The sequence below is a fragment of the Hippoglossus stenolepis genome, chromosome 11, assembly GCF_022539355.2.
Source record: "Hippoglossus stenolepis isolate QCI-W04-F060 chromosome 11, HSTE1.2, whole genome shotgun sequence".
In the NCBI taxonomy this organism is placed as follows: Eukaryota; Metazoa; Chordata; class Actinopteri; order Pleuronectiformes; family Pleuronectidae; genus Hippoglossus; species Hippoglossus stenolepis.
In genome coordinates, this window is record NC_061493.1 from 4,702,156 (window position 1) to 4,729,360 (window position 27,205).

The window sequence follows — 27,205 nt, forward strand, 5'->3', positions numbered from 1 at the left end:
TTTCAAATCAAGCATTGAATCCATGAACAATAAAACGCATCCTTACTCTCCTCACTGCACAGGCTTTACTGCCCCAACCTCACTGGTCTGGTCGGACCAGTAGCTAATGTTAGCAACATTCAAATATTCTCTGTATGTACTTAATGACATTTCTTTATTTGCAAAACTGCTGTAAAATTAAAGTTGGATAAGTTAAATCCACTAAAACAAGACAAGATCATCAATATTGCACCCTTACCTCCCACAAACTAAATCATCAGTGTGATAAGATTTAACAGATTTAACGTACTTTGCTTTATTTTGGTTTGGTCCCTTGAACTGACCTGGAGGCAGCAGGGCTCACTGTTCTGCAGCCAGCCACCGAGTGTCGATCCAGATGATTTGGCTTCACTTATGGGGAGTGGTCAGCTGTATACAGTCATATATACTGTAGTTGTACATACATATACATAGTTGTGTCTAAATTCAGAGGCTGCATCCCTCAAACGTTGCGTTCTCAAGGTCCACAAAGATCGCCCTCTTTGTGGACCTTGAAGGATGAACCAAAATGAGGCGCTCTTTTCTGCAGAAGCTGAGGGATGCAGCCTCCAGCTAATGTCCTGGACACGTGTGTGCATAAAAAAAAGCAAATGGAGGCGCCACTTAAAAAACACAAAATAAGACATTTTATTTTCTGTGAGCACCAGTCAGTCAGTACAAATGTTCTCTCAAGTTTAGTTTGAACAGAAACGTCATAGTCACAGATCATAAAAACAAACACTTCCATGAAAACCAGGCCTACGTCATCTTTACAGGCACGAGACTGGAACTACGTCTCAGTCGACGCACAGTGAGAGAAAAACCTTCTACATCTACCTCTACTGAGTAAGAAACTAAAACATTTGTCAACAACACAAATATATATATATATATATTTATATATACATGTTACAACATCTTCAAGATCTGAACTTTACTAGATTTTTCACACTATGTCCCGCTACAGTATAAATTAATGAAATTCACACATTGATTTCAACTCTAATGCTAACGCTAAAGCACAGATGTTAATGTTGAGACTAGTTCAGGTCACAAGCAGCAGAAAACTGGAGAAAAACATTTTAAATATCCTGAAACCGACAACAATCATAGATAAATGAGTGTAAACAAAGCTGGTGGTGAGTCTGCAGGGGGCGCCACACTGCGATTATGGGTCAAGCCTTCAATGTTATCTGTGTACTGTGTCTATTTGTATAGCGAGCAAAGCGTTGTGGTAAATGTGCCTTATTTCATTTTAATTATTTTTTTAATCTCTTCAATATGAACGTGATTCAACAATTAGAGAAAAGAACTTTGTGGTAAAAACGTTTTGGGAAAAAATATATCGTGTTTTTCGTCCGTACTCGAGAGTCATGCCTATAACATCATTATGTGTGTATGTGCCTGCGTGTGTTTCCCATTCATGTGCACAGTGTTCACATTTTCTACTTTCAGCATGCCTGCATGTGTGTTTCTTCATGTGTTAACGTGTGTGTGTGTGTGTGTGTGTGTGTGTGTGTGTCTCCTCTGTCTCCTCAGGTCCTCCTCAGATGTGTGTTGCCCACATATGTGTTCTCTATGCACAGCACGACGTAGGGGTTGGAGCAGGAGCGGGTGTGCTGCCCCAGCAGTCGTCCCGTCTGCAGCAGCGCGGCCTGGCCCGTCACTGCCATGTCGCCTGTCCTCCACGCCTCACAGTAGTTGTGGGTCAGACGGATGCCCATGGTGCTGGAGCCGTGCCACACCAGCTTCTCTGGCCTGATGGAGGAGGAGGAGGAGGGTGAGAGAGTGGAGGATATATGAGCAGTCAATGTGCAGCATCAGAAACAAAGAAAGATAAATAGAGACAGTGCTGTGTTTCAGGTCAACGGTTACTTCGGACTCATGGTGGAAGGCTAAGAGCACGGCCACACATACACGACTGCAGTTCACCAAACTCTGATGTGCTTAGCCAGAAGGAGCAAATGTTTTGTTCTGCTCCTCGCCCGAGCTGATTGGAAGTGAACCAGGAGGCAAAGGTCGGCCATATATGTGTGACTGGCCATGGCCTCAGAAAGGTTTAGGCTCACAGGAAGCCGAGTTTCACGCTCTCCCTGTGTCTGCTTTCACTGAGTGCTCCACTTTCCTCCCAGCTGCACGTCAGGTGAATGGAAAATGATCCTCTCATATATAAATTTAGAGTTTTCAAAGGCCTAAAACTGAGACCGTGAAGCCAAATCCAGCTGACACTGGGCGAGAGGCGGAGCACCTGGAGTAAACCAACGCAGGCAGAGCGAGAACATGCAAACTAAAGTTAGAACCCAAGCTTTATTTTTTGCTTTATGATCATCTATTGCTGACTGTTAGCTTTTCAGGCTAATGCAACACCTCAAGGCCACACCACAGACTGTAATCAAAGATGGACAACATGGACAGGAGGTCAGACCGGATGGCTCCTGGCCTGAATTCGGCGATGGGGGTATGTGGGCACTGAGGTGGCTGGGAGAGCACCTCCATCTGAACCAGAGGACCAATCAGTGCAGGTGAGAGTTGTTAGCTGATTGGTCCTCAGGTTTAAAAGGGAGAGACAGAGAGAGAGACACGCAGGAGAGACACATAGGAAGGGAGGCTGCTGAGCTGCAGAAGTCCAGCAGAAAGTGCTGGTGTATTTAAGTTTGAGTTTTTATGAATTTATGTTTAAGTTATAAATTATGCTGAAAAGCAACAGTTTTGTCTCTGGCTGTGTGTGGGAGACCCCGGTGGTATCCTCTATTGCCACAACATCGCTCTAAGCCAGAATTTGCACTGTAGCGAGTCGAGGTAGCCAAAGTTTTATACATCAAACTCAAATGTTATCTATACTTACTTCATATTTATTCTATCAAATAAGAAGGGAGAAACTTGACACAACAAATATCAGTGTGATGAGAACTATACCTAAAATTACAGAAATTCTTTGATTCAAATTTATTCAATGTGTATTTTTTTGACTATATTTTGGTACACGTACCATCCATCAACATGGAGGAGGTGGGGTTTATGAACTACACTGCAGCCAGTCACCCGGGGCAATGGAGACACTCTTCAGAGCTGTCATGATGTCAACTTTGCTGATTGCAGAAATGTTCTTTTCAGTGAGAGCTGCTGCCCATGTGAACATGAGATTTATGACCTGTCTGATAGAAAAGACGATTGGTTTGGATGATCCCTGCACACAAATACTTTCCCTTACTAGCTCACATGTACACACACACACACACACACACACACACACACACACACACACACTCACCATGCTGAATCAGTCATAACGTTGCGTCCGTCAAAGGAGTAAATGGGAGTGGATGGATTAAATGTTCCTCCATTCCCAGAGAAGATGGACATCCAACTACTGAACAACACTTCACCCTGAGAAGAAAAGAGGAGGAGAATAAAGGGAAAATACTCAAAAGATGATGTCAACAGTAAATACATCATTTATCAGGATTATAACTTTAAATCTGTAGGAAAGCACAGAAACACATGTATTCACCTTAATGAAAAATCTCTTGAAGTTAAAAAATATGATGTAATAACCATTTCTGAAAAAACAGTGATACACCACAGTGAAATATTGTGTGTTATATTCATGATATGAAGATGAATCTGTGATATCTGGTGCAGGGGTTTTCAAAGTCTGAGACTGTGAGTCTCTCCTCAGATAAAGCCTGGAAAAATATTGTGAGATAACATTGTGCATTGTGGAGTTGGACATTTAAAAAAAGTAGGACTAAACAAGGACATCAATTCATGCACGTATATGCACTCACAATTGATTTCATGTGATTAGAATGAATCTGTACAGACCAACAATGTGTTGCAGGCCAGAAAGATGAAGCTTACATTTAAAAACTAATTATGGCTTTTATATATTTCAATGACAATTCTATGTAACTTTCCTACATAAGTTCAATGTAAAGGGTCACATTTAATGAATTGTTTTCCATCAGGTTGAGTTGGTGTGAATAAATCAAATAACTTGAGGGTGATTTAATGAAATAAAGTTAAACTTATGTGCATAAATATATAAACATATATTAAACACACTATTTATTGAATCAAATCACACATGGGACCCATGACACCTGCTCCTATTCTGTTTGGCTTGGTTGTGCTCTTTCCCTTTCAGGAAGTGGCAGCAGAGTGGAGGTCGTCAGGAAGATGAGGATCACCCGGGTGGCTGCTCTCCAGCCTATTTAACTGTCTCTCTCTCTCTCTCAGCTCCCACATGTGCTCCTGGGATTTGTTTGTTATTTTTCGTTCAGTTTCCAACAGGTTGTATCTTTCACTCACCCAGGCACTACATTACATTACTGACTTAGTAGCATCTTGTTTTCTTCTTTTTGTAAATTGTTTGATTTAATAAACACTCTGAATGTGTTTCAAACTGGGAACAATGCAGTGGTTATATTATATTGCATGAGGGAGTGGCGGTGCTTTTACAAATACAGAGACAGTATGAAGGTTTTTTTTCATAATAGACAGTTGAAAGGCTTGTGGACCCTTTAGGTTGAAAATGTATTGTGGCAGTTGAAAGTTGACAAACTCAAACTTGTAACGCAACACATCACAACTGAAATTCAGCTTTGGATGTCATCGGTCACTAGATTCTAAAAGAACGAATCCGGCCTCAATACAAAGCTTCAGTGACAATTATTCTGGTATTACGCATTTAAGGTACGTTTTAATTTGTCCTTACCCTGAGATTAACCACTGGCATGTCATTGCGGTCCGCCTTCCTCACGATGGTCGACAGGTCCTGGAGGTGTGAGGACAGGAAGGCCCTGTACGTGGCCGTCAGTCCCACGGCGCGCGCCTGCTGGTAGCACTGGAAGTCGGCCCCCCGGATACCACGCATATCCCCTTTCAGAGGCGAGTTCAGTGCTACCAGATGGAGCTGGTGGGGCGGAGAAGAAATGCACTTGGTTCCAAATCTGACACGTTATCCTTCACGAATCTGACATCAGTGGGGCTGGTGTTTGGCCAAGTTATTTTTAAGTGTGCGTGCATGGTAGGTGTGTGTAAGGGAGAACATGTGTTTACTCACCCCAGGAACAGCATTAAAGGTCTGGGGTAGTACGTTAAAGCTCGGCTGATATCCTCTACCGCCCTCCTGCAGCTCCTGTTGGAACATATTTATTCATCTATTATTTTAAAGACGCGTTCATCAACAGGAATTATAAACATGATGAACATGTGTGTTTATTTCAGTCTTTCAGCCGAGAGTCCATTCCCAACCTGTGGGGACTGTTTTCTTGTCCTGTGTTGATGCTCTGGAGCTACTTCCGAATTATTCCTTGTCATTAGTGAGTCGTCCTCAAACAGTTCTGATATACTGTCACTTTTCATTGTTTGTGTGCTGAGCTTTTTATAAACAGTCTATTGTGCAGAGTGAAGTTAGAAAACTTTGTGTTCATCCTACCTGGTTTATCTGCAGTGGCGAATATATAACTGAATTTGCTTTTTTACTGTTCATGTGTGTGGCTTTTATTTATAATTTACATTAATTTACTGACCATGTGTGTATTTTACATACATTGCCCCGCCCCCCACTGACTGCTACAGAGCGCTCATCGACAGTTTATTCAAAGTTTATCAATATTGAACACGTCACATGTTTAAATCGCAACGAACTCGGCAGAGCACTTCTCTGGGTCACTAACAATACAATTGTCAAGTGTGAAGCCGATGATAATGATATTAATAATAATAACTTATCTAAACGAGGTTACAAAGTGAAGTATCGATTGTAATTAAAGATATTCTGTTCAGTCCGATTAAAGAGCCAAATCATAACATAATATGGTCAAGACCTTAAGTTTATAGAGAAGATGACCGGTTCGCGAGATACGCATTCCACAGACAGAAAGACAGTATATGTGTGTGTGTGTGTGCGAGTGCACGTGCGTGTATGCATGTGCATGGACCTGGCTGTGGCTCCTGTGTGGTCTGCTAGATTCTCCAGGTACGCCGAGCGACTGAGACTCTGCTGAGGAGGAAGGTCCGTGATGGAGCAACTCTCCGAGCTGTAAGACGGACGCACACATACACAGACTCTGGGTCAAATACACTTTAAATAAGTTGAATGGTACTTAACATACATTTTTGCTGATTTTATTTTCAAAAAAAAATACCTATGTACATATGTGTGTACATGGATGATAAATTATTGATAAACAGAATGGGGAAAGTCCAACATCCAACCAAGCAGAAACATGTCCGCCCACCATATTCCCACCTGGATCTTGCGCCAGCTGTTCCGTCGTTTGATGTACAGCTCTCCTCCTCTCTCAGAAACATAAGCCAGGGTTCCCTCTGGAGCCCGTTGACTCTCTCTGACCAGAGCGTGGGTGGATTTATAGACGGTCACCTGTACACACACAACACCACAGCATCAGAGCTGTAACTTCATGACAATTACGAAGTTATCAATCACTGAAAATAGTAGTTTTATCATTTTTTTTACAGCAGGGTGGAACTTGAGGTGTGTTTTTGTACCAGGTTGCTGGATCCTGAAGATCCTGAAGAGCCTGGTGGACCGGGAGGACCAGGAGGGCCAGGTACGCTGTCAGCTGATGACAACACATAAGAGTTACATTTAACAACTAACAAGTTCGTCAGCTTTCACTCATACACAGTATATGTACTGAATTTGATCTAGAACTTTTCTGAGTAGAGATTGAATATTTCTCCATCTTTCTCTTTATACATACCAGATACATATGGAGGTGCAGGTCCTGGAGGGCCAGCAGGGCCAGCGGGGCCTCGGGGGCCAGGTCGTCCGAACCCAGGGGATCCAGGCGCGCCAGGAGAACCTACGGGACCCTGAGGACCCACGATGGACTCACCTTTTGGACCCTACAGGTTCACAAAATAAAATACTAACTTCAGAAAAACTCTAACTCAGGACTGAGACTCTTATAGTATCGTCATTAATATCAGAACTCACCACAAGTCCTGACCTGCCAGGCATTCCCGGAGGACCAGGCCCAGCGGTGTCACCCCTTTCTCCCTTTTCACCTTTGTTCCCCTGATTTCCTCTCGCACCCTGACAGACGAGACAACAGAGATCAACCACAGCACCACTGAGCAGAGGTATGGAAGTCTCAGGAGCTTATTTCGGTATCAGTGATGACTTTTTATTCTCTCTAACTGTATAGATCACCCATATTAGCAAGTAAAATAATAGTCATATACCTTTTTTAGCATTTATAAATTTTTGGCAACCCGGGGGAAATAGAACACGCTGTACCATATAAAGTTGCTGTGTTTATTTTGTTAACAAACAGTTGCCTATTTTTACATCTAGCAGACATTGCGCAACACTGTGTCTCGTCATCCAATAAATTTGAATATATACGTATGTATGTCCAATATACATTTTCTTTTTGCTCTATTTTGGCCTCCACCACCTCCATGGGTTAAATGTCATGCTGAAAAGCTTGTTGTTGCTGTTTTTTACTGTTTGGTGCTGAATAATGGGTTTAATGAGGCACTTTAGCTGAAAACTGCTGAAGTGGATCAGAGCAGTGAGTCTAAGGTATTAAAGGTAGAGGTAATAAAACCAGAACAATGAGCTGAAACATAATGAGAGAGTCTATAGAGCTGGAGTGGAACTGCAGTCATGTGACATTTCTCTGTGCAGGTTCATCTTTCGTATTTGGAGCCAGAGTCTGTGCAGAAGTGATAAAGGAAATGGAGTTGCTAAACTAAGGCCCTGCAAATACGCAATGCACTTGACCAATCATGAGTCAGTCTCAAGTGTCAATCATGCCATTATATGTGTAATGCATCAAATGATGAAAAATGATCACTTGAACTTACATCAATGTTATATAACTACCTAAAATTACAGAAACCATCTTTGGAAACGTTTATGTGACATGTACTTCGAATATTTAGTTTGGTCCATGGCCCATCCTCTAACACGGAGCAAGCAGGGTTTATGACCTTTACTGCTGCAAGACACCAGTTGGCGATCAAGGCACTGTTTTTTTTGGGGGGGGGGAAGCAGTCACATCGTCCATTTTTATGAACCGCCTATGATTCATTGCTACAAATGACCCCTTTCACATTACATTAAATATACAAGTGTTTAGCATAATTATCTTTTTTATATAAACTAATTTATGAGTGTCGCTATAATGTTACAAAAAAACCCTCACTCTTAGATAAATTGTTGACGCGAAGAACAAGTTTAAACTCTTCAGGAAGTTAGTACTCAGTAAATTAGTACTCACCACAATTCCATCCAGAAATCCAGGTTCTGAGATGAAACATGACATAAATAATACATGTGTATCATTATTTAGGATTGCAAAAAATAGTTTATTACATATGAGGTTGCAATTAAACAAATATTTTGAATTCCCATATGCTTTACTGTTTCGTGTAAAGTTACTGGTACTGTTTGATTGAGCATCATAGTGTTAATCACACACAAAAGTTGTGAGTGAGCAATCCGGAACATTAATGATCTAGAGCTCTTACCAGATGTGCCTGGCTCTCCAGGCATCCCCTCATCTCCTTTGTCACCTTTAGCTCCAACTGGATCTCCCCTTGTCACTGACTCCTACACACACATACATGCTCACTAACATCAGATGGATACTATACACATATGCACATGTACACAAATCTGCAGACTGCTGAAAACATAGATTGAATTAATTGTGTAAGTAAAACATCTGTAAAGAATGTGTGACAAAATAGTATAACTTATATTATATAGGGTTATAATAAAAAGCAAAAGATTCCAAAGATTAAAACATTGCTGTCAGCACTGCACAACAACACCTGTTACATACAAGGGATGCATGCTATAGACATCTGCACGTATACAACCTCCACCCGCCTGTACAAAGTTAGGGATTAAGGTGAAAGCAGGGCTGGGTTGTTAGCAACATGGTGAATGTAAAAGGTTTCCTTGTTTCATCACAGGGGTTTTACACAGTCACCATCCTGGACCTTCCTGTTAAACCACACACTGAAGACTCCAAGTAGCAGCCGACACTTAGCTCATAGAAACTGATACTATGTCCTGTTGCCACTCATCAATAAACCCCCACTGGATTCAATCTGCTCTCTAAAAAACCCACTGCTCTGTAATCACATTACACTGTGGGCAAGTACACAGAAGTAAAGCGAACCACTGCCTGTAACATATAACTCTGTTTGAGGCCTAGAAAATCCGTAGAAATTTTAAGGAGGACCAAGAGAGGACCAGAGATTAAACAATCACTGTGGCAGATTGTTATAAGTGAAATCCAATCTCCATCAATCCATCCATCTATTCATTATCTATAATGTTTATCCACTTAACTGGAGCCAATCCCAGCTGACATTGAGTGGGAGGCGGGGTTCACCCTGGACATGTCCCCAGCGGATCACAGGGACCACATAAAGAGACAAACACCCATTCGCTCCCACAGGCACACCTACGGCCAATTTATTGTCTCCAATTAAACTTAACTACATGTCTTTGGACTGCGGTAGGAAGCCGGAGTACCCAGAGAGCAACATGCAAATTCCACACAGAAAGACGCCACCCAAGTCGGGATTCAAACCGGGCACCCTCTTGCGGTGAGGCGACAGTGCGAACCACTCTTATGTGCCTAAACTTCTCTAAGTCTATTGTTTATATGATAAGGCGTATAGTTTGCAGATCTAAAAAAATGTCTCCACCAGAGACACATGAATGATTTTGGTGTAAATCACCACATCCAAAGTTTAGGAAAAAGGAGTCAAGTTCCAAGCACAATCCATCTCCAACAAACCAAGCACTGCTTCTATAGTAACAATATGTCTATGTTCCCATCTGATCACTAGTTCAGCTGCTTTGAATTCGGCCAGAGAAGCAACAGCATCACCAGAGCCACAGGAGACACTGAGCCCCATTCTCTAAACAAAACTGTTAACTGGCTAAACAACTTTATTGAATCAATCACATAGTTGGCAAAACTTAAAAAGCTGATCTTCTGATTAGACACACTTATAGTCATTTTAATTTAGGACCATACAACACGAAACGTCATCAACGTTTCTGACGGTCCACGGGATGATTTGCTCAGACATGAGCAGAAGTCATGAACAAGGCCGAGCATCGTGTTTATGTTGATATTTGGGCATATGAGCTGTGGTCAAAGAGTATGAGCATATTGATCAATAGCTATGTTTGCCTTCCATCATACTCTTCCTTCCTGAACCTTATAGAACATATATTCTCAGCATGGTGTTTGATCAAAACCCCCATACCCGAGAAAATATCATCCATCAGTGGATGATATAGGATCTATTGAATCTATTCTATCTGGTTCTATTCAAGGCTGGATTCGCCAAAGATTCTTTCCCCATTGTTTAGCAAAGGAGAGGATTGCCTGTGATGTAGATGAAGTCCTGTGGCCTGACCCGGCCCAGAGGCAGAATGCTGAGGCAGAATGAATGATAGTTGTGAGTAACCTGCTAAAATATGAGATTTTTATTTTTTACTGCAGTTTCATCATTTATTAAAAAAGTTTAAATCAGCGCTAGAACATAAAATATCACTAAATAATGTTTATGGTAATTTCTATAAAAGTGTTTTTCCCTGCTATGCTCAGAGTGCATTGTTTTGCATTTATTCATGTGTTATGATTGTCAGTGTTATTTGATGGCAGTGTTTGGTTGTGGGTAAAGATAATTGATTGTTTGATTGTTTGAACACAAGTCAAAGGTTTTGTGAGTGTCCCTTGAATTTTGGGGTTTGTGTTTACTGTTTTGAGAAAAGGAGAGGAAGTTTCAGGAAATGTGTTTTAGCAATTCGGAAAAAAAGACTGTCAGACACAAGGTTGTACAGCTGAACCCAGAAAACCCAACACCACGAGCACAGGGAGTTTGACTTCTCACACTTTCAGTACAACTGATTAAGAAGGCAGCTTTTCTTTAGAACAAATACTAATTTAAAACTTATCGTAGCCAACATTTATTTATGAATACATTCTCTAGTTTCCTGTTTAAACCAGTTGAACTGAAAGTGATTTCGCACCAACAGGGATTAGATTCAACAATTTATTTTTCTCCTCCCTGTCAGAGTTTCATTCAGCTTCCTCCTCCTGGAGATGATGAGGAGAGTAAGGACGGACGAGGCAATAGCATTTGTCCTGAGTGATCTTATTGGATGCGCTAAATGAATGGCCAAATTACAATAGCAGGTAGCTAATGCATCTTTTATCTCATACCTGGCAACTACTTACAATCCACTTTACATGTAGATCTGTGTAAAAATTATGAAGAATAAGCTGCTTACAGGACAAATGTTAATGCCTGGTGAAATGAGACCAGACCCACAAACATGGAGCCTTTACCAACGATCATTAGGACGCAGGGAGAGCAAAGAGGGAGGGGAGGAGAAAACGAACGGAGGTAAAAGAGGAGGGGAGGAATGGGCTGCTGTTTGTAGCCCAGACCAGAGAGCTGCCATGCTGCCACACCCGCACACCAGCAGAACCACTGATGGTCAATGTCAGACAGAAACCGACCAATCAGGTGGTCCCACTCACACTTACTAGTCCCTTTTTGCAGTGCGGTCTGGGGCGCACGGGGAACACTGTCTTTAAGGATTCAAAGAAGAGCAGCAGAGTCAGACTAAATAAAAGTTTTAAAATTTCAATTATAGTGAATCAACCTGTCAAGTGTTAGGATCTTTATCCGTTATAAAAAACAAAAACATCTAAAGATAGTGGTGCTCCGCAGACTGACACTTAATGACTAACATTTTTACGAGTTATGAGATTACAGCATCTTTAAAATGATTCCATTGACTAAAGTTACTTTGGAGAATGAACCCTAGTGAAAATGAAAAGCTGCTAAAGTCTATCAAACTGTTATAGTGTGTATAAAGTTCATACTTACTCCCTTGAGACCAAGAATTCTCCCTGGAATTCCAGGTGGGCCGGGAGGACCTGGTGGTCCCTGAGACACAGAAACAAAACCCTGATATATTATCCATCTATAAAGTTGAAGTGTTAGATTTTTTTTTTTTTTTAAGAATTCATAACACAGAAGCATTTACCAACGGGAAAACAAAGACAGTTAGACGTAAACAAAAGTGGAACGAAGAAAACCAAACAAAGCAAAAGACAAGAGAAAAAGAAGAAGGAGGATGAGGGGCTTTGGGACAACAGTCAAAGTCAATGGTCAAGTTCAACACAAACATCGTCCAAAACCCCTTTTTTAAGATATCTCTGCTAGTAATTGAGCTAAGGAGACAATCTTACTATACCTGATCAGACTATTGTTCCACATCATATCATATTAAAATCATGAATCATGAAGAAGTCACAATAAAGTTAGCAAATTACATCATGCAAATTTAAAAAACAACTTTTTCGAGGTATCTCTGCATCCTTTAGAACAAGAGACACGACCTGAAGCTTAGATCAGAAAATCATTTATGATCATATGGTAGGAATGATGTCACCATGACGGTAGTAGTAATGCATTAACTTTTGCAACAAATAGGATTGAAGACATGGTCTACAGCTTATCGAGATTAACCAATGTGATGGAAATCTGGATCAACACAGAGAGTCACAGGGATCTCAGAGTGAAGATGCAGAACAGTCAAATGCAAGGATCCTATATAGGAGAACTAAGGCTGTCTCTCTGAGCCAATCCAGACTGGTTCTGTAGGCACAGGTTGAGAGAGGAATCTAAACACAGGAAACTGATTTACATATGTTTCCTTTGGAGATAAGCAGACATACATTCAATTCTTTGGAGAGTAAATAAGTGATAAAAAGGTCATAAAGGTTTCAGGCCATAAAAGTATTTAAACATGTTATATAGGTTTCAGGTCACAAACAGTTCAGGTCATAAAAGTCTTTAGACAGGTCTGCAAAAACTTACTTTTCAACTACAAAATAGTTTTCAACCACACTTAGTTAATTTTTCCACTACACCAATCATTCTTCATAATATTGTATAATGTATGTCATGATGATGTCATTAGGAAATGGCAATATTACAATATCAAAAGTTGCAGCGTTTCCTGTTTGAGGTATATACAATGCGTGTCCCCTATGATGTCTTTCATTTGAAATTTGTGTTCATCTGATGAATCTCAGTCCAATATTCACTGTTATCTCTGTTTTGAACTCCTCCTGCTCCTGAGACAAATCTCTGGCTGCTCTCTGACTGACTCTGGTGCTTTGTCTTACCTGCAGGCCATCAGCTTCTCCTCTGTCCCCTTTCCTTCCAGGCAAACCAGATCGTCCCTACAGGAAGAGAAAGAATGAAATCAGTTTTAGTTCTCTGTATGACTGCAGTGCATCATTTGAAAAGCCAAGCCGACAAACCACTCATATCATTAATGAGAAAAGTTTCCCCAGTTAAAAGTCACTTTTAAACACACAAGTGAATTAGTAGAGAGATCGATTGAAATATATCATTTTTTTACAGAATGTTTTTTCCCACACTGGGTCTATTTATTTTTTTTCATTGGCTTTTGACCAGCTCCTCAGCAGACTCTCTCACTGCAGAGGGATTGTTTATTCTCTGACGAATACACATCCAGATAAACAGAAGCCACTCACCGGGCGACCAGGGAAGCCATATTCTCCTTTTAGTCCTGTCGGTCCTATTGGGCCCTGAAATAAACACAATAACACATCATTGTACTGTACACATCAATACTATCTCTCATCTACGTGATGAAGTATTTAAAACTAATTAATTAATGGATTACAGTGTTCATAAAATGATTTCAGTTATATTATTATTATATTATATTATTTAGTTAAGTGATGAAACGTGTAGATATTAATGTCTCACCATAACTCCAGATGGTCCTTGGTACCCACGGTCACCCTACAAAATACAACACAGTACAGATGTGAGATGAGAATACAATGATCATGTGGTATGAAGTCTTTTACAATGATAAACTTTACTTGCTCTCTATTCCAGTATATGAACATCACTGAGCTTTAATGTATTTATTGAAACTTAAGACCTACATTGATATGTGGTGTTTTGATCGTTGTGGTTCTGTTATCAATATATTTCAATAGTCGGACTTACAGTGACTTGAAGAACAGTAAAACAGATCATTTTGACTTTGACTTCTGTAGCATTGCAACTGTGATTCATAATATTCCAATTACACTGTTGAGTTTTATGGAATCGTGATAGTGCAGGCAGACCTCGAGTCTTTCTTATCGTCCAAAATGTGTCTGGTGTTCAGATTAAGAAGAAGGGACCACGGATGGAGGGACCACAATATGAAATGACTCAGTGACTGTGCAGCCATCTGACCATTGTAGTGAGGCTCAAATCATCAGTAAGGGGGTAAAGTAGTGGAGTCATTTACGGGTGAAGGTTCACTTTACCTTAATGCCTTTGGGCCCTTGGGGGCCTCTCGGTGCAGATAAGAGAGATCCATCAGCAGCAATGGTGACTCCTGCCTCTCCTTTTTCTCCCTGTTGCAGGAGCAAAGACATTTAATGTCCAATATTTTTTCTGCATTTACAGACACTCGGTAAACTAAATGCTATTAGACAGCGTGATGGCATGCTATCTATCCTAGTGCACATTTTGATTTGCAGCTCAATGATCACTCACCTTGAGTCCTGAAGGCCCCTGGATACCCTGAGGACCTAGGTCTCCCTTTGGTCCTCTGGGGCCCTGAAAAGGAACGACAGTGAGGCACAGTTGAGACCTTTAACCAACATGATAATATTTCAAAGAATTTCCAATTAAGTAAATTAAAATGATTCCATAATTCCTATCCATGGCAAAAAAAAAACATTACAGTAGTTCTGCTACCTACCCAGTTTAGCCCAATGACAGCAAAGGTAAAATAAAATAAAAAACAGTGTTACATTGCAAATAATATTGTACAAAAGTGTTCAACTGGTGATACACATGCTCAGCGTAGGTCGTTATGTAGCAAGCTGCTCTTACAGGAAATCCAGCTCTGCCTGCCAAGCCTTCAGTGCCCTGCAACACACGGACACATGCAACACACAGACACACACATTCATATGCATTAAGACACGCAGTCACAACAGACAAGCAAAAGCAGCACAGCTGGATTAATGTCTGGAACAGCCAAAATACATTCTCACACTAAATGAACAACATCAAACAAAACTGCAGCTCCAGCATCAAAAAGGATAATGTTACAGTGAAGTATGTTAATGAAGGAGAAGATTCAGCAGCTCATTAAGCTCTGCTGTAGTGGAAATGACTGTGAAAGTCTTATTTTATAATTCATTTAGTGTGTATATATATATATATGTAGCTACAGTATCACAAATGTGAGTCGACATAATCTTTTCGTCATGCTCCTCCTGTCTTTATTGCCTGTAGTCTGTAAGCTTCTGAAATTGTAGCAGCGGGAAACATCTGAAACACTTTGCGTTAACAGTTTATTTCTACGCACCATGGGCCCCGGTGGTCCTCTGATCTCTGTGAAGTTGAAAATTCCATCCGTAACGTTGAGGAGCAGCTGTAGACAAAACATACGCTGAGTAAGTTGGAGCGCTGTGAGCTTGTTTCACATGGTTAGATATTTGTAAAATTCACTAAATAGGACTTGAAAATGTATTTGGCGCCGCATGACAGCTGTGAAATCAAATCTGTGGCTTTTACTGTAATCTATCACATTACAATCCATTATCAACTGCAGACCATAACTCCAAATACACTATGTGCTGTGGTGCTTGAGTCCAGACAGCACTCTTCACCAATCCCAGACTGGGGCAGTTCTCCCCTCTGATACATTTGAATCTATCCCATAATACTCACAACCTGTGGGCTTTTTTGAGCAACACACTTTGCGGTTCATCTTGTAAACTAAAATGAACATGGTTTGTTCAACCTTATTGTGATTGGAAAAAAATCAAGGTCCTGATCATTTTGCATTGTAAAAATGTTTCCATGAGATTACATTAAAATAGATGTTGGTCAATACTACCAACATTTAAAACTGTTATCTTTGATGCTAAGTAGCAATTCAAACCCCAGTGCCAAAAAAAACATATTTTTGTTAAGTAAACCGTGTGTGTGTGTGCACATACATCCTGCAAATTAAAACTAGGTCCAGGCAGTCCAGGAGGCCCAGGTGATCCTGGGATACTGAGTCCATCAGCGCCTCGATCGCCCTTCAGGAGGGAAAACAGAGACTCATCAGTCTTACTCTATCAAAATAAAAGGTAAATAAAGGGGAGAGCATCTGAAGGCTGAACAAAGTGTGACATGTTCAACAAACCTTTGGTCCCAGATTTCCCTTTTCTCCTTTCACCCCCTGTTTGTGAAGTAAAGAGAAATAAAAAGTAAATGTGTTAGCAACCATACTATGCAATAGAGAATCCATTTAATATTTTTATACGCAGCAGCTGGTTCAGAGCAGTAAATGCACCATAGTGGCTTATTAATAAATGAACAAACACATGTCCACAGTTTGACATGGTACATGAGCTACTACCAAAACCAGCTAATAGTTTCCTACTAGTTAACTGCCTTGCTACATTCAAGCTGTTTTGGTCATTAACATGGGTCGTTCCTGTTCCTTTGTGATGAATATACCTAATGAAATGCACACAATTTCGTGCCAAACATTTAACTATCATATTGGGGCTGTTGACCATAGACTGTATATAAAGATGGACATGAAGCCAAATGATCTGAATTGGCCCCCTGGTAATTCCCCTTACCCGAACCCCTGGTAGTCCAGCAGGACCATGAAGACCCTCTGCTCCTGGGTCTCCTGGTTCACCCTGAAATCACACACAGCATGAGGAGTGGCAACCTCAGTCAATGCTTCTTGTGCATCAGCAAACATTCGGTTCTCAAAGGTCATGTTCAGTTTCTCTTTATTTATTTCTAAACGTTAAATTGCAGCGTACTGTGTGCAGTGGATGGAATATTTTTTTCAGTCAGACTGAAGTGTCTGAGGATTCAGAAACTAGAGTCAGAGCAGCGCTAAGTGTTTTCAAATGACCTTCTGGGCTTTTATTGAAGGATTATCTCAGAGAAACTAGTGATTTCCTCTGTGACTCAAATGAATGTTAATACATGAAAAGCACAAATTCAGACTGAAGTAACTCAAAGTTTGCACTGAAAAGATATAAATGAAATGCAGCTATATTATATATATATATATATATATAATTGCATCTCACAAATAACTAGAAATGCTTCTTAATCCCTCGCCCTTTGTATCAGTGCACCCTCAAAATCATAAAGAATGACAAAACTATAATAACTAACAATAAAAACCACTTGACTGACAGAAAGGAGAGGAAATCATACGCTGTATGACAAAAAAAAAGTTGAGAATGAACTGACCTTGACAGAGATCCCTGGAGATCCAGGGGCTCCGTCCTCACCCTGCAGAAGACATGAGGGAGTATCTTAAACCAGTGAACAAGAAGGAGCAATACATCATGTATATGAAAATTAAGCATTTAGCGAATAAAGTTGAAATGTTGAGAATAAAGTCAAACCAAATAAGAGGAGAACCATATATACAGTATTTATTTTTCATTTTCGTTATCAAGAATAAGGTTTAAATGCTGAGAACTAACTAACATTAGTGCACATGACTGCCTGATCGGTTTTAGTAACAAGTACATTCTGTCGCTTTTAGCGTAAAAACACTGTGGTAATATCAGTATAGCACAACGTCTGTTTAGAAGATTAAACCACACAAGCTTGGAAGAGGAGGCCACATTCGTGCAAACTGAATTAGCCGCTCATGGACAAATACAAGGTTATTGGTGGCTACTACACCCACATGTATCCCTCTGGCAGCTCACACATCTGTCAATCACACCTCTAACTGGGTTTGATGGACGAGAGGAGTTCAATTTATTCTTGACATTTTAACTTTCTTCACAAAATGAAAGATAGACCTAGAGCATTATGCCCTGTTTAAAATATACTACAATACGAGCTACCGTCTCAAAGCTTAATGAGTACTTCTAATTAAGCTTCATTAATAGATTACCTCAGGTCCTTGTGGGCCAGGTAGACCAGGAGGACCCTGGGAGAAAAACACAAAACATTTACTGTCATGATACAATACAGATAGCATAATAACACACACACACACACACACACACACACACACACACACACACACACACACACACACACACACACACACACACACACACACACACACACACTGACCTGTGGGCCTTTCACTCCAGCTCCAAGGAGCATGTCACTCTTCCCTGATCCCTCCATATCCTGACAACAAAATGAATATCAGTATGACATTTTAATGTTATTTGTTGTTCTTCTCTTATTGTTTCCTTCTTAGCTTGGTGAAAGTCTGTGTAGCAGCAGGGATGTGCATGTGTAGGTGGTAGACATAAAAATAGTGTCACCTCTACAAAGAATTTGGTTGCTGGAGGTCCAGGGGGTCCAGGCAGTCCTGGGGGACCTATTAGGCCTCTCTCCCCCTGTGGGCCACTGGGCCCTTGGGCCCCCGGGAGCCCTGCTGTTCCCAGAGAGCCACATTCACCCTGCAGAGAGAAAGAGAAAAAGGCAGACTACTATTAGCAAAATCTGCCCAGTTAACATTGTCCTTTGATTTGTTCTAAACTGAAAAAACAATCGGGGGTAATATACACATGGTGTTTTCATTTACTTTGAGTTAGTACATTACCTTTGGCCCAGGTAGCCCAGTTAACCCTTGGTCACCCTGATGATGTGAAGAAGGAAGAACAAATTAGATTAGATCCAGATTATTTCTGGAGAACTTCATGACTTTTAGCAAAGATGTAAACCAAGACGATGGGCTGGAGCTCAGCAAGCTCCCGGGCCAGAACCCCATCTATCTGGATGAACATACCTTCTCTCCCCCAGCTCCTTGTAGACCTGGAACCCCATCCTTTCCTGCTGGACCCTGGACACACAAAGTAAATAAATCAGTGACACTTCACAGACAATAGGATAGTACAGAAATAGCACGATTTGATAGTGAGCTGTTCATTGGCCATCACTGAGCTCAAAGATGACAGCATGTCAATGTAAAAGAATACAGTGAGCTTCCTTAAGTGATGAGATCATCCATTCCAACACTATTCTGCATCTCCTCAACACACCACAATACAACATGCTCACACTCCAACAATGTTAAGACTTAAGTGTTGTATCATATATAAAATTTAAATTTTACCAACTGACAGAAATCAATGGCATTGGCTGCATTTAATCATTACTTTTTTTCTGCCATTTAATTAACATTTATTTTGTAATGAACACCATACTGAGCTTATTTTGATTCAGCTGAAATGCAGCGTGAAGCAGTGGCGTCAGGAATGGAAGAGGGAAGGATGATATTGTCTCATCACTTAAAATGAAAGGTGAAAAGATCAGTGTATTCCTTTAACCAAGCAGTAGCAGACCAAAGTACAGCAATGTTTCTGTTTCTTCCGTGTACCAGGGGCCTCAGGTTTCTCTGGTATCACTCTCAGTTCTAAGGGACACTGATGAATTTGATGCACAGATCATTTAAATAAGTCTGTGTGTGTGTGAGAATCTTTAGGATGCATCTCAATCATCTTGGTGACTCCAAATCTCTACTGCCCCTTCAACATTTGCTGGGCACATTTATGCAGAAGCCCTGAGTTTTTATTTTTATTTTTATGTTTGGATAATTTTTTTAATGCGTGAAAAGAACAATTTAAAACACAATTCTAGCCAGAACAAAGATATGAAATGAATTTGCAGAATTTGCTCACACATAACTTGTGTTTAAAGTTCATGGAGGAAATTACAAATCCCCTTTGAGAAAACATGACTGCTTCAAGACCTGTTCAGACTTAGTGAGTGGTGAATGGCAGCCTCATGTGGCCAAAATGAGTATTACAACAAAAAAGTAATGTTTTTACTTTACTTATACTATATATTTTTATATAATTTTATTCTTTTAGTAATTTTACTTTTTTTTTACTGTCATGCCCAATTTATTTTATTGTCTGCAAATTTAATCTTGTAATGTGTGTGATGTGTCGGCTCTACATTGCCAATGTGCGATTATATGGTTTTCACATCATTGAAAAAATCATTTAAAATAAGATGAAATAAATAAAGTTAAAAAAAATAGAAAAAATAGATTCTGGGCAAAAAAAAATGATTGTCTCTCAGGGCATCTGCATATTCATGCTCTGCTGTGAAAAATCGGGTTTATGGGTTTCCCTCTGAGGCCACTCTTTGGTTTTGTCCAACATTTTCTTGTAAATAATAAAAGTATTCTCACCACTTCATAAAACTAAAACACACAATAAGGAGCTGTTGTAGGATTGTTATGACCGTGGTTGAAAGTAATATCTCAGCACATCAGTGCACCTTGGTAGAGAGCAGCCAACATACAACAATATGCAAAAAGAGAAAACAAGACAGACCAGAACAAAAGGCAGAATTGTTTCTTCACCATGTTGGAGAAAAAGAGCATAAGGCAGCTGATGCTGAGGTTATGAATTCAGAAAGTCTCAGGTCACTTCCTCACTGCTCAGTCACTTTGTCATGTAAAGTGAAACTTCATGCTGAAATGTTTCATTTGGGGATGACAACATGTGAACTGGAAGTGAATGAACCCAAAACTAACACACACACACACACACACACACACACACACACACACACACACACACACACACACACACACACACACACACACACACACACACACACACACACACACACACACACACTTCAGTCGCCTGGGTAAATACAATTTCAGCTGCCATTCAGTGGTTAGGACAACATGGTGGAAGATAATCTACAGTCATTGGGCAGAGCATTGGGGCATGTGGTCTCAATCAAATGATATAAAGCATTGTGATTGTTTATTTTTTCACTTTGCCTCAATGCACTGTCTCTTGACTGTATTTCTGCCTTTTAGTGTTCGCTGGTTTACAAGCAAACCCACGACCGTATACCTCGCCTGAACCCCAAGCAGACCCGAAGACAAGCCCAGACCCAGAGGCCAAACCGGATTCAGAGCTGAACCCAGAACTGAAACCGGAGCCGAGGTCTGAGCCGAGGTCCGAGGACCACTCTGAGCTCAAACCTGACTCATCGGGCCCAGAACCACTAAACCAATCCTCTATCATCTGAAACGAGAGCGGAGAGGAGGACGAGGTGGTGGGAGGGGAGTCGGAGATGAAGAACAGGGACGAGATGTGGGCAGGATAAAGATTGGTGAGGATATTAAGGAGTGACATGTGGGAACAGAGGTGGAGAGAGATTAAAAGACCATGAAACACACAAACACTTATCAAGTGTGTTGTAAGAAAAGACAAACTAACAGGAACACTGGAAGTCAGTCAGGTTGTGATACTGAGAGAAAGTCAAACAAACTAATTTGACTGGCCAATTTTTGTATATATTATTATTCATGTGTTATACCAGTTTTAGAACATTTTAGTACAACACATTCCACATTTGTGATTGGATTACACAAAATATTATTCAAAAAATATTTTCTTATTACTTATTATTTGTACAAAATGAAATGAAAGTTTTAATTGCATTGGTCTGTTTAGTTTTTTGTATTGCAGACGGTGCTGCGGCCCCCTCAGCATTACTACTTCCAGCATCCATCCAACTTAAAGGGATAGTTCACAGAAAAATTAAAATTCACTTATTATCTACTCACCACTATGCCGATGGAGGGGTGGGTGAAGTGTTTGAGTCCACAAAACACTTCTGGAGTCTCGGGTAAACAGCGTTGCAGCCAAATCCGATTCAATTGAAGTTACTGGAGATACATTTTTCAAACGTAATAAAAATAACAGAAAAAACACAACATGCCTCCATACTGCTCGTGTGGTGTCATCCAAGTGTCGGCCCCGACATCAAGCTCTCGCCCAAGGGCATGCGCGGGGTGTGTGTTAGCATCACTACTTCCGGTAGTGGAGTTTTGGGCTTAAACACCACGAGCAGTATGGAGGCATGTTATGTTCTTTTTTTTTCTTTTTTTTCTTGAGTATGAAGAAGGAGTCACCAGTAACTTCAGTTGTATTAGATTCAGCTGCTACTCTGTTTACCCCTGAGACTCTAAAAGTGTTTTGTGCACTCACACACTTCACCCACCCCTCCATCGGCCCAGTGGGGAGTAGATAATGAGTGAACTATCCCTTTAAGGTGAATTTTAACTGGAAAACAAAAAAAGATTTATAAAAAGCATATACAACTATATGCTTGAATAAAAACACACAATATATAACGATTACAAAGATAAAAGATAGACAGACACAAGTATAACATGAAGGGGAAGAAAAGGTTTTCACACATAATGTAATTGTAAGACAGAAAGCACAACTTTCTACGGAGGTGAAACTTTTACAGGCAAACTGGAACTCAAAAAGCTTTTATTTGTTCTTCATTGGTATTTCTATGTCTTCAGTCTGTGTCAGTAAATCCTCCTCTGCTTGATAAGACATCAGTGTTTGTGGTGTTATTACATTTGAGAAGTGAGTGTTTTCCAGTGAGATCAGTTTGTGGTCACAATGTTCAGTAAAGGATAAAAGCTCCAGTCAGTAAAACCTTTTGTCTTATCATTTAATGCACAATTCAGAGATTTTGAAAGCAAATGCAGAATGAAGACATGTGACACGTGTCTGTTCATCCTCATCATCAGGGTGGACTGTCTTTTGAAGCATTATTTGAAACATCATCCGATTTTAAAGCTGTAAACTCAATGAAATGTGTTTGTAGCTCCAAGAGCAGCCTCTGTGTGCCTCTATATAAAGAACTAAATCATAAAGCAACACTCCAGGACTGTTACATGCCTCATATTTACAATGAAAATACACTTTCTGATTTTAGGTTTTACTTCGTCCCATGTATTTGAAACAGAATACACTGTAAGTTTAACACTGTATGTCCTCTGGTATCGGTGACTTACTGGTATTCCAGGTTTGCCTGCGGCCCCGTCTCTTCCGGGGACACCAGAGGGGCCATCGTGACCAGAGGGGAGGCCTTCAGCTGTGTCAGGTAACATGCTAGATCCAGAGGGACCAGGAGGCCCTGGAGGCCCTGGTGGACCAGGAGCACCCTGGGAGAGGGAGAATGATTATTTTTTTCAACTGTGTAAATTCAAGTATCAGACTATGTCATCCACCTCACTGGTTATTATCTGTTCTTATCTTACCCTGATGAGTTCAGTGTCACTGTCCAAGTCTTCAAAGCCAGAACCCAGAGCATCTGCTCCATACTAAAAGACACACACACACACACACACACACACACACACACACACACACACACACACACACACACACACACACACACACACACACACACACACACACACACACACACACACACACACACACACACACACATGGAGAGCTCAGTTACGCTTCAACCATCTTGTCCTTCACTTTGACTCCATCAATAAATATTCTGGATTATATCAACACACAAGTGGTAGAACGATGAACGGTGTTCCTTACTGGTACACTGCGTGATCTTGGGGGTCCAGGGGGCCCAGGGAGGCCTGGAGGGCCTGGTAAACCGATTCCTGAGTCTCCCTGTAGGGCGGGAGGCCAAGTGCATTTGGTGTTGAACATAAAAGTAAACTGCACTTTACACAAAGATACATTCATGATTAGGTGTTTAGTTGCAACATGGGGGCTTCAGTCGCACCTTGTCTCCGCTTGGTCCAGCTTCTCCATCCAAACCTGGAAATCCCTGAGGTCCTCTCTGACCCTGGAGGTGAAAATACAATCTTGTTATTGTAGTCTATTTATCAACAGTTACACAAAAACATACTGATGAAGACTGAAGAAGAACTAAAGAGTTAAATAACTTACTGGGTCTCCTGTATCACCCTTGTTTCCCTGTGAAGCAATGAAGGGTAAAAGTGGGTGACACAAAAAGAACAGTGTAGGATTCAGGAGGGATAGAGCTTATGATCTCAATAGTTCAATAAAGGTTTGGAAACACACACACACACCTGCTGCCCATCTCTCCCTGGCAGTCCAGTGGATCCGGGGGTCCCTGCTGGCCCTTGGGTCCCTCTTGATCCAGGTTGAGCTTGCCCAGGTCGAGGGGTCGGTCCTGGGGGACCAGGTGGTCCAGGTGGTCCGGGATCTCCACGCTCTCCTTTTATCTCAGGCCTGACATGACCCTGGAAATTCAAATAATTCTCTCATATTATTTCTAAAAGTGTAATAACACATATTGATGTATGTTGTAATGTTTTGACTGACAGTGACACTTACGTCTCCTGATCTCTCCCCTGCCTCCTCTGTCTGGTGTGGCTCTGTTAACAAAGACATCCTCATGTTTTACTGACCAGTTCCTGTGATGTAACTTCAGCCAAACTGCCGTCTGACATTTAACAAACATCTCCAGATTGTCACAAAGAAACATGAGTGTCACAGTTCGTAAATGCTTCTCAGTGAAGTTACTGAGATTTGGTTCTTAAATCAGAGCATGAGCAAGTGTTGGTTTCATTACAACTGTAACATCTATATCTGCTATTGATCCAAATGCATTTTGGTTTATACTCTTGTTGCTCTTATTGCAAACAAATGTGTTCAGTTGTCTCAATTGATTATGGATATACTTATAACAGTAACTGCTCCTTAATCTTTATTTAACCAGACTAAAGTAGCTGGGAGCTTACATGCCTTGCTTAAGGGTACCCCAGCAGCGGAAACAAAGGAATGCTAAGATGCACCAGTTCACAGGTGGGCTTCTCTTATATTTAGATTTCTGTTTAACAGACTTTACATATTAACTTCAGATCTTTGCTGTGATGCCGACCCTGAAGCACAGATGTATAGTTTCTAGCTACTTCTGGAGAGGTCACATTTACAAAGAGAAAGGAACATGTTGAAGAAGAAGTCTCAGTAAACTAACAAGCAAATAAACAAGGCATGTGATTCTGACCTCTTATCATTTCTTCATTGCTCTCTGTTGGTGTCATGTGACCAGAAAACTCTTCAAGCTCCACCTCCGGAGCCTCAGTGGGAGGAGCTCTGACTGGAAAGCTGTCCTCCCCCTACGAGAGATGGAGAAGATCAGTTGGTCAGTAGGTCACAGAAAATCTATATTCAAAATTCAATCTCAAAAGTTATAATGAAATGTTGAAATGGCATGACAGTCTGTCGGGATGCATCCTGCACCAATCCTGTTTGTGGCAACAGGAAAAGTCAGAGGTTGAACAGACTTATTGTGATTGGTCTTTGGTTTTGGTTCTAATTATTAATACTTAAGTACTAAGTCATAGATATGTTGAAGGATTCATTCATGTGTGATGAACCAGCAAATGGACTGACAGAGATTTGGACCAGTATCTAAATATCCAGAGCCACACCACTAAAATAATGTGAGTAAAAACAAGAAAGTGATAATACAAGCAAGAAAAATAATCAACATATGGTTACTCAGTCCATACAAATGAACTGTAAGAAAAAAAGAAATAAAGCATCGTTAGAAATTTATACAACCCAGTAGTTAAGGGTAATTTAAAGAAAAATGAAAAGCCTTAATTTACCGAGCTTTATCCTGCAGGATAATATCAAATAACATAAGATTGTCATCACTGTTTTCTGGTGGAAAAACTAAAGCTTTCACTGTGACTTTAATGGATTGCAATAGTTATTCAGCTTTTGAAGGACAGTTTAGTTTGAAGCTTCAAGGTCAGTGTTGATTATGGGATGTTTGGGGCCAGACCGGCTTCCTCCTTGTGGGAGGATGAAACATGGCACCGGAACAGGGAAGAAATACAAACTCATACGCACGTACAGAAGGAAAGCTGTTTCAGGGTTCTGATGATAAGATGTGGGGCGCAACACATAACAGCAGATGCAACAGGCTAACACACACACACACACACACACACACACACACACACACACACACACACACACACACACACACACTGAGAGCATCACAAGATAACGCCATTTTAATAAACGTGGTGTGCAGCTGTGACCTCAACAAACTTACCAGGGACACATACAATATTTAAGACTGAATATATTCACTGCACAAAGATATGTGTGTGAAGTGATGCCATCAATCCAGCCTACCTGTGCCGTGCCATGTTCTCTCTCCTGTTTGTTCTTGGTCATTTCCTCCTCTGTCTCTCTGTCATCCAGTGCATCATCTCCGCTGGCGAATCCCGAGGCCTTTGTCAAAACATCACATCAAAGTGCTTGATTCAGAAAACAGGCTCACGACAAGATGTCACAGATGACATAGTGCTCCAGTTTAACCAAACAGAGAATTACCTGATTTAATTGTTAATTACTTTGAATACATCATGTATGAAGTTCTATAAGAATTATTATATTCACTGGTAAAATACAGTCCACCTGTCAGTGTAAAGGCTGGATCTACAGAGGATCTCACACTGAAGGTATCTAGCCCTGTAGTTTTGAAGTAGTGGTATGTGGATGTGGACATTTTCTATTTTCTCCATTACTATGAAACACAATTCATGATTTCTTCTTAGTTTTTCCTTCAAGCCACAGGAGAACCACTGTGACCTCTTTGCTCTTAGCACTTCGTGGAAAAACCCATTAACTTTTCTTTTTCTATCAAGTAGTCTGACCACTAGGGGCTGCTTTTGATGCATTTACCCAATTTTATGAACAACTCCTTTAACTGTTACTGGCAGATGATCCACTCTCAGTATGGGTATGTGTGTGTGCGTGTGTGTGTGTGTGTGTGTGTGTGTGTGTGTGTGTGTGTGTGTGTGTGTGTGTGTGTGTGTGTGTGTGTGTGTGTGTGTGTGTAATGTAATGACCTCCTTGATCCTTCCTTTCTTCCAGGATGTTTTGTTTTTTTAGGGGTGTAACTTTTTCTTTTTCTCTTCTGATCTTTTGATACAGCAATTAGCTCTAAAAGTGTTATTTAAGAGTGTGTTCCCTCCATATATTGTGTATGTGTGTACGTGTGTGTTTGTGTGCAACTGGTGTGTGCCTGTGTGCGTGTGTCTCACATAAGGATCATCATCTTCACACTGCTCCTCAGCCGCCCTCGGATCATCTTTTATCACCAGCTGCTGAATGGAGCCCTGGAGAGACACAGTGACAGTGTTAAAACTAACAACCAATTTAAACTGACTCAGGAAACTGACTTTAAGGTTTCAAATGACTCCTAGGATGGGAATCTTGGTGTTGACAGTAAATAAGTTATCACTCTGCCTGTAGAG

The 27,205-nt window shown here is 40.7% G+C and overlaps 1 protein-coding gene across 4 annotated transcripts in view; it reads right to left on the bottom strand.

The window, feature by feature from the left end:
• Positions 1–642: 642 nt before the first annotated feature.
• The window catches only part of col15a1b (collagen, type XV, alpha 1b), a 54,743-nt gene continuing 28,180 nt past the window's right edge, over positions 643–27,205 (bottom strand). For 2 of the 4 annotated variants that reach the window (XM_035170842.2, XM_035170839.2), the window contains 39 exons: positions 26,993–27,067; positions 26,079–26,177; positions 24,934–25,045; positions 24,261–24,301; positions 23,993–24,166; positions 23,850–23,876; positions 23,683–23,745; positions 23,490–23,567; positions 23,186–23,248; positions 22,940–23,089; positions 18,878–18,931; positions 18,692–18,727; positions 18,411–18,548; positions 18,211–18,270; positions 18,026–18,061; positions 17,365–17,406; positions 16,731–16,793; positions 16,286–16,321; positions 16,095–16,178; positions 15,458–15,523; positions 14,977–15,012; positions 14,635–14,697; positions 14,403–14,492; positions 13,846–13,881; positions 13,608–13,661; positions 13,233–13,289; positions 11,926–11,985; positions 11,580–11,624; positions 8,527–8,608; positions 8,277–8,302; positions 6,986–7,084; positions 6,750–6,894; positions 6,535–6,608; positions 6,275–6,406; positions 5,964–6,062; positions 5,084–5,158; positions 4,736–4,933; positions 3,290–3,405; positions 643–1,776 (listed from right to left, as the gene is read on the bottom strand). In XM_035170842.2, the coding sequence (XP_035026733.2) occupies positions 1,554–1,776; positions 3,290–3,405; positions 4,736–4,933; positions 5,084–5,158; positions 5,964–6,062; positions 6,275–6,406; positions 6,535–6,608; positions 6,750–6,894; positions 6,986–7,084; positions 8,277–8,302; positions 8,527–8,608; positions 11,580–11,624; positions 11,926–11,985; positions 13,233–13,289; positions 13,608–13,661; positions 13,846–13,881; positions 14,403–14,492; positions 14,635–14,697; positions 14,977–15,012; positions 15,458–15,523; positions 16,095–16,178; positions 16,286–16,321; positions 16,731–16,793; positions 17,365–17,406; positions 18,026–18,061; positions 18,211–18,270; positions 18,411–18,548; positions 18,692–18,727; positions 18,878–18,931; positions 22,940–23,089; positions 23,186–23,248; positions 23,490–23,567; positions 23,683–23,745; positions 23,850–23,876; positions 23,993–24,166; positions 24,261–24,301; positions 24,934–25,045; positions 26,079–26,177; positions 26,993–27,067 (3,207 nt within the window). In that variant the 3' untranslated portion in view covers positions 643–1,553. The remainder of the gene's footprint in view (positions 1,777–3,289; positions 3,406–4,735; positions 4,934–5,083; positions 5,159–5,963; positions 6,063–6,274; positions 6,407–6,534; positions 6,609–6,749; positions 6,895–6,985; positions 7,085–8,276; positions 8,303–8,526; positions 8,609–11,579; positions 11,625–11,925; positions 11,986–13,232; positions 13,290–13,607; positions 13,662–13,845; positions 13,882–14,402; positions 14,493–14,634; positions 14,698–14,976; positions 15,013–15,457; positions 15,524–16,094; positions 16,179–16,285; positions 16,322–16,730; positions 16,794–17,364; positions 17,407–18,025; positions 18,062–18,210; positions 18,271–18,410; positions 18,549–18,691; positions 18,728–18,877; positions 18,932–22,939; positions 23,090–23,185; positions 23,249–23,489; positions 23,568–23,682; positions 23,746–23,849; positions 23,877–23,992; positions 24,167–24,260; positions 24,302–24,933; positions 25,046–26,078; positions 26,178–26,992; positions 27,068–27,205) is intronic. The other 2 variants (XM_035170840.2, XM_035170841.2) reach the window with 2 other exon arrangements.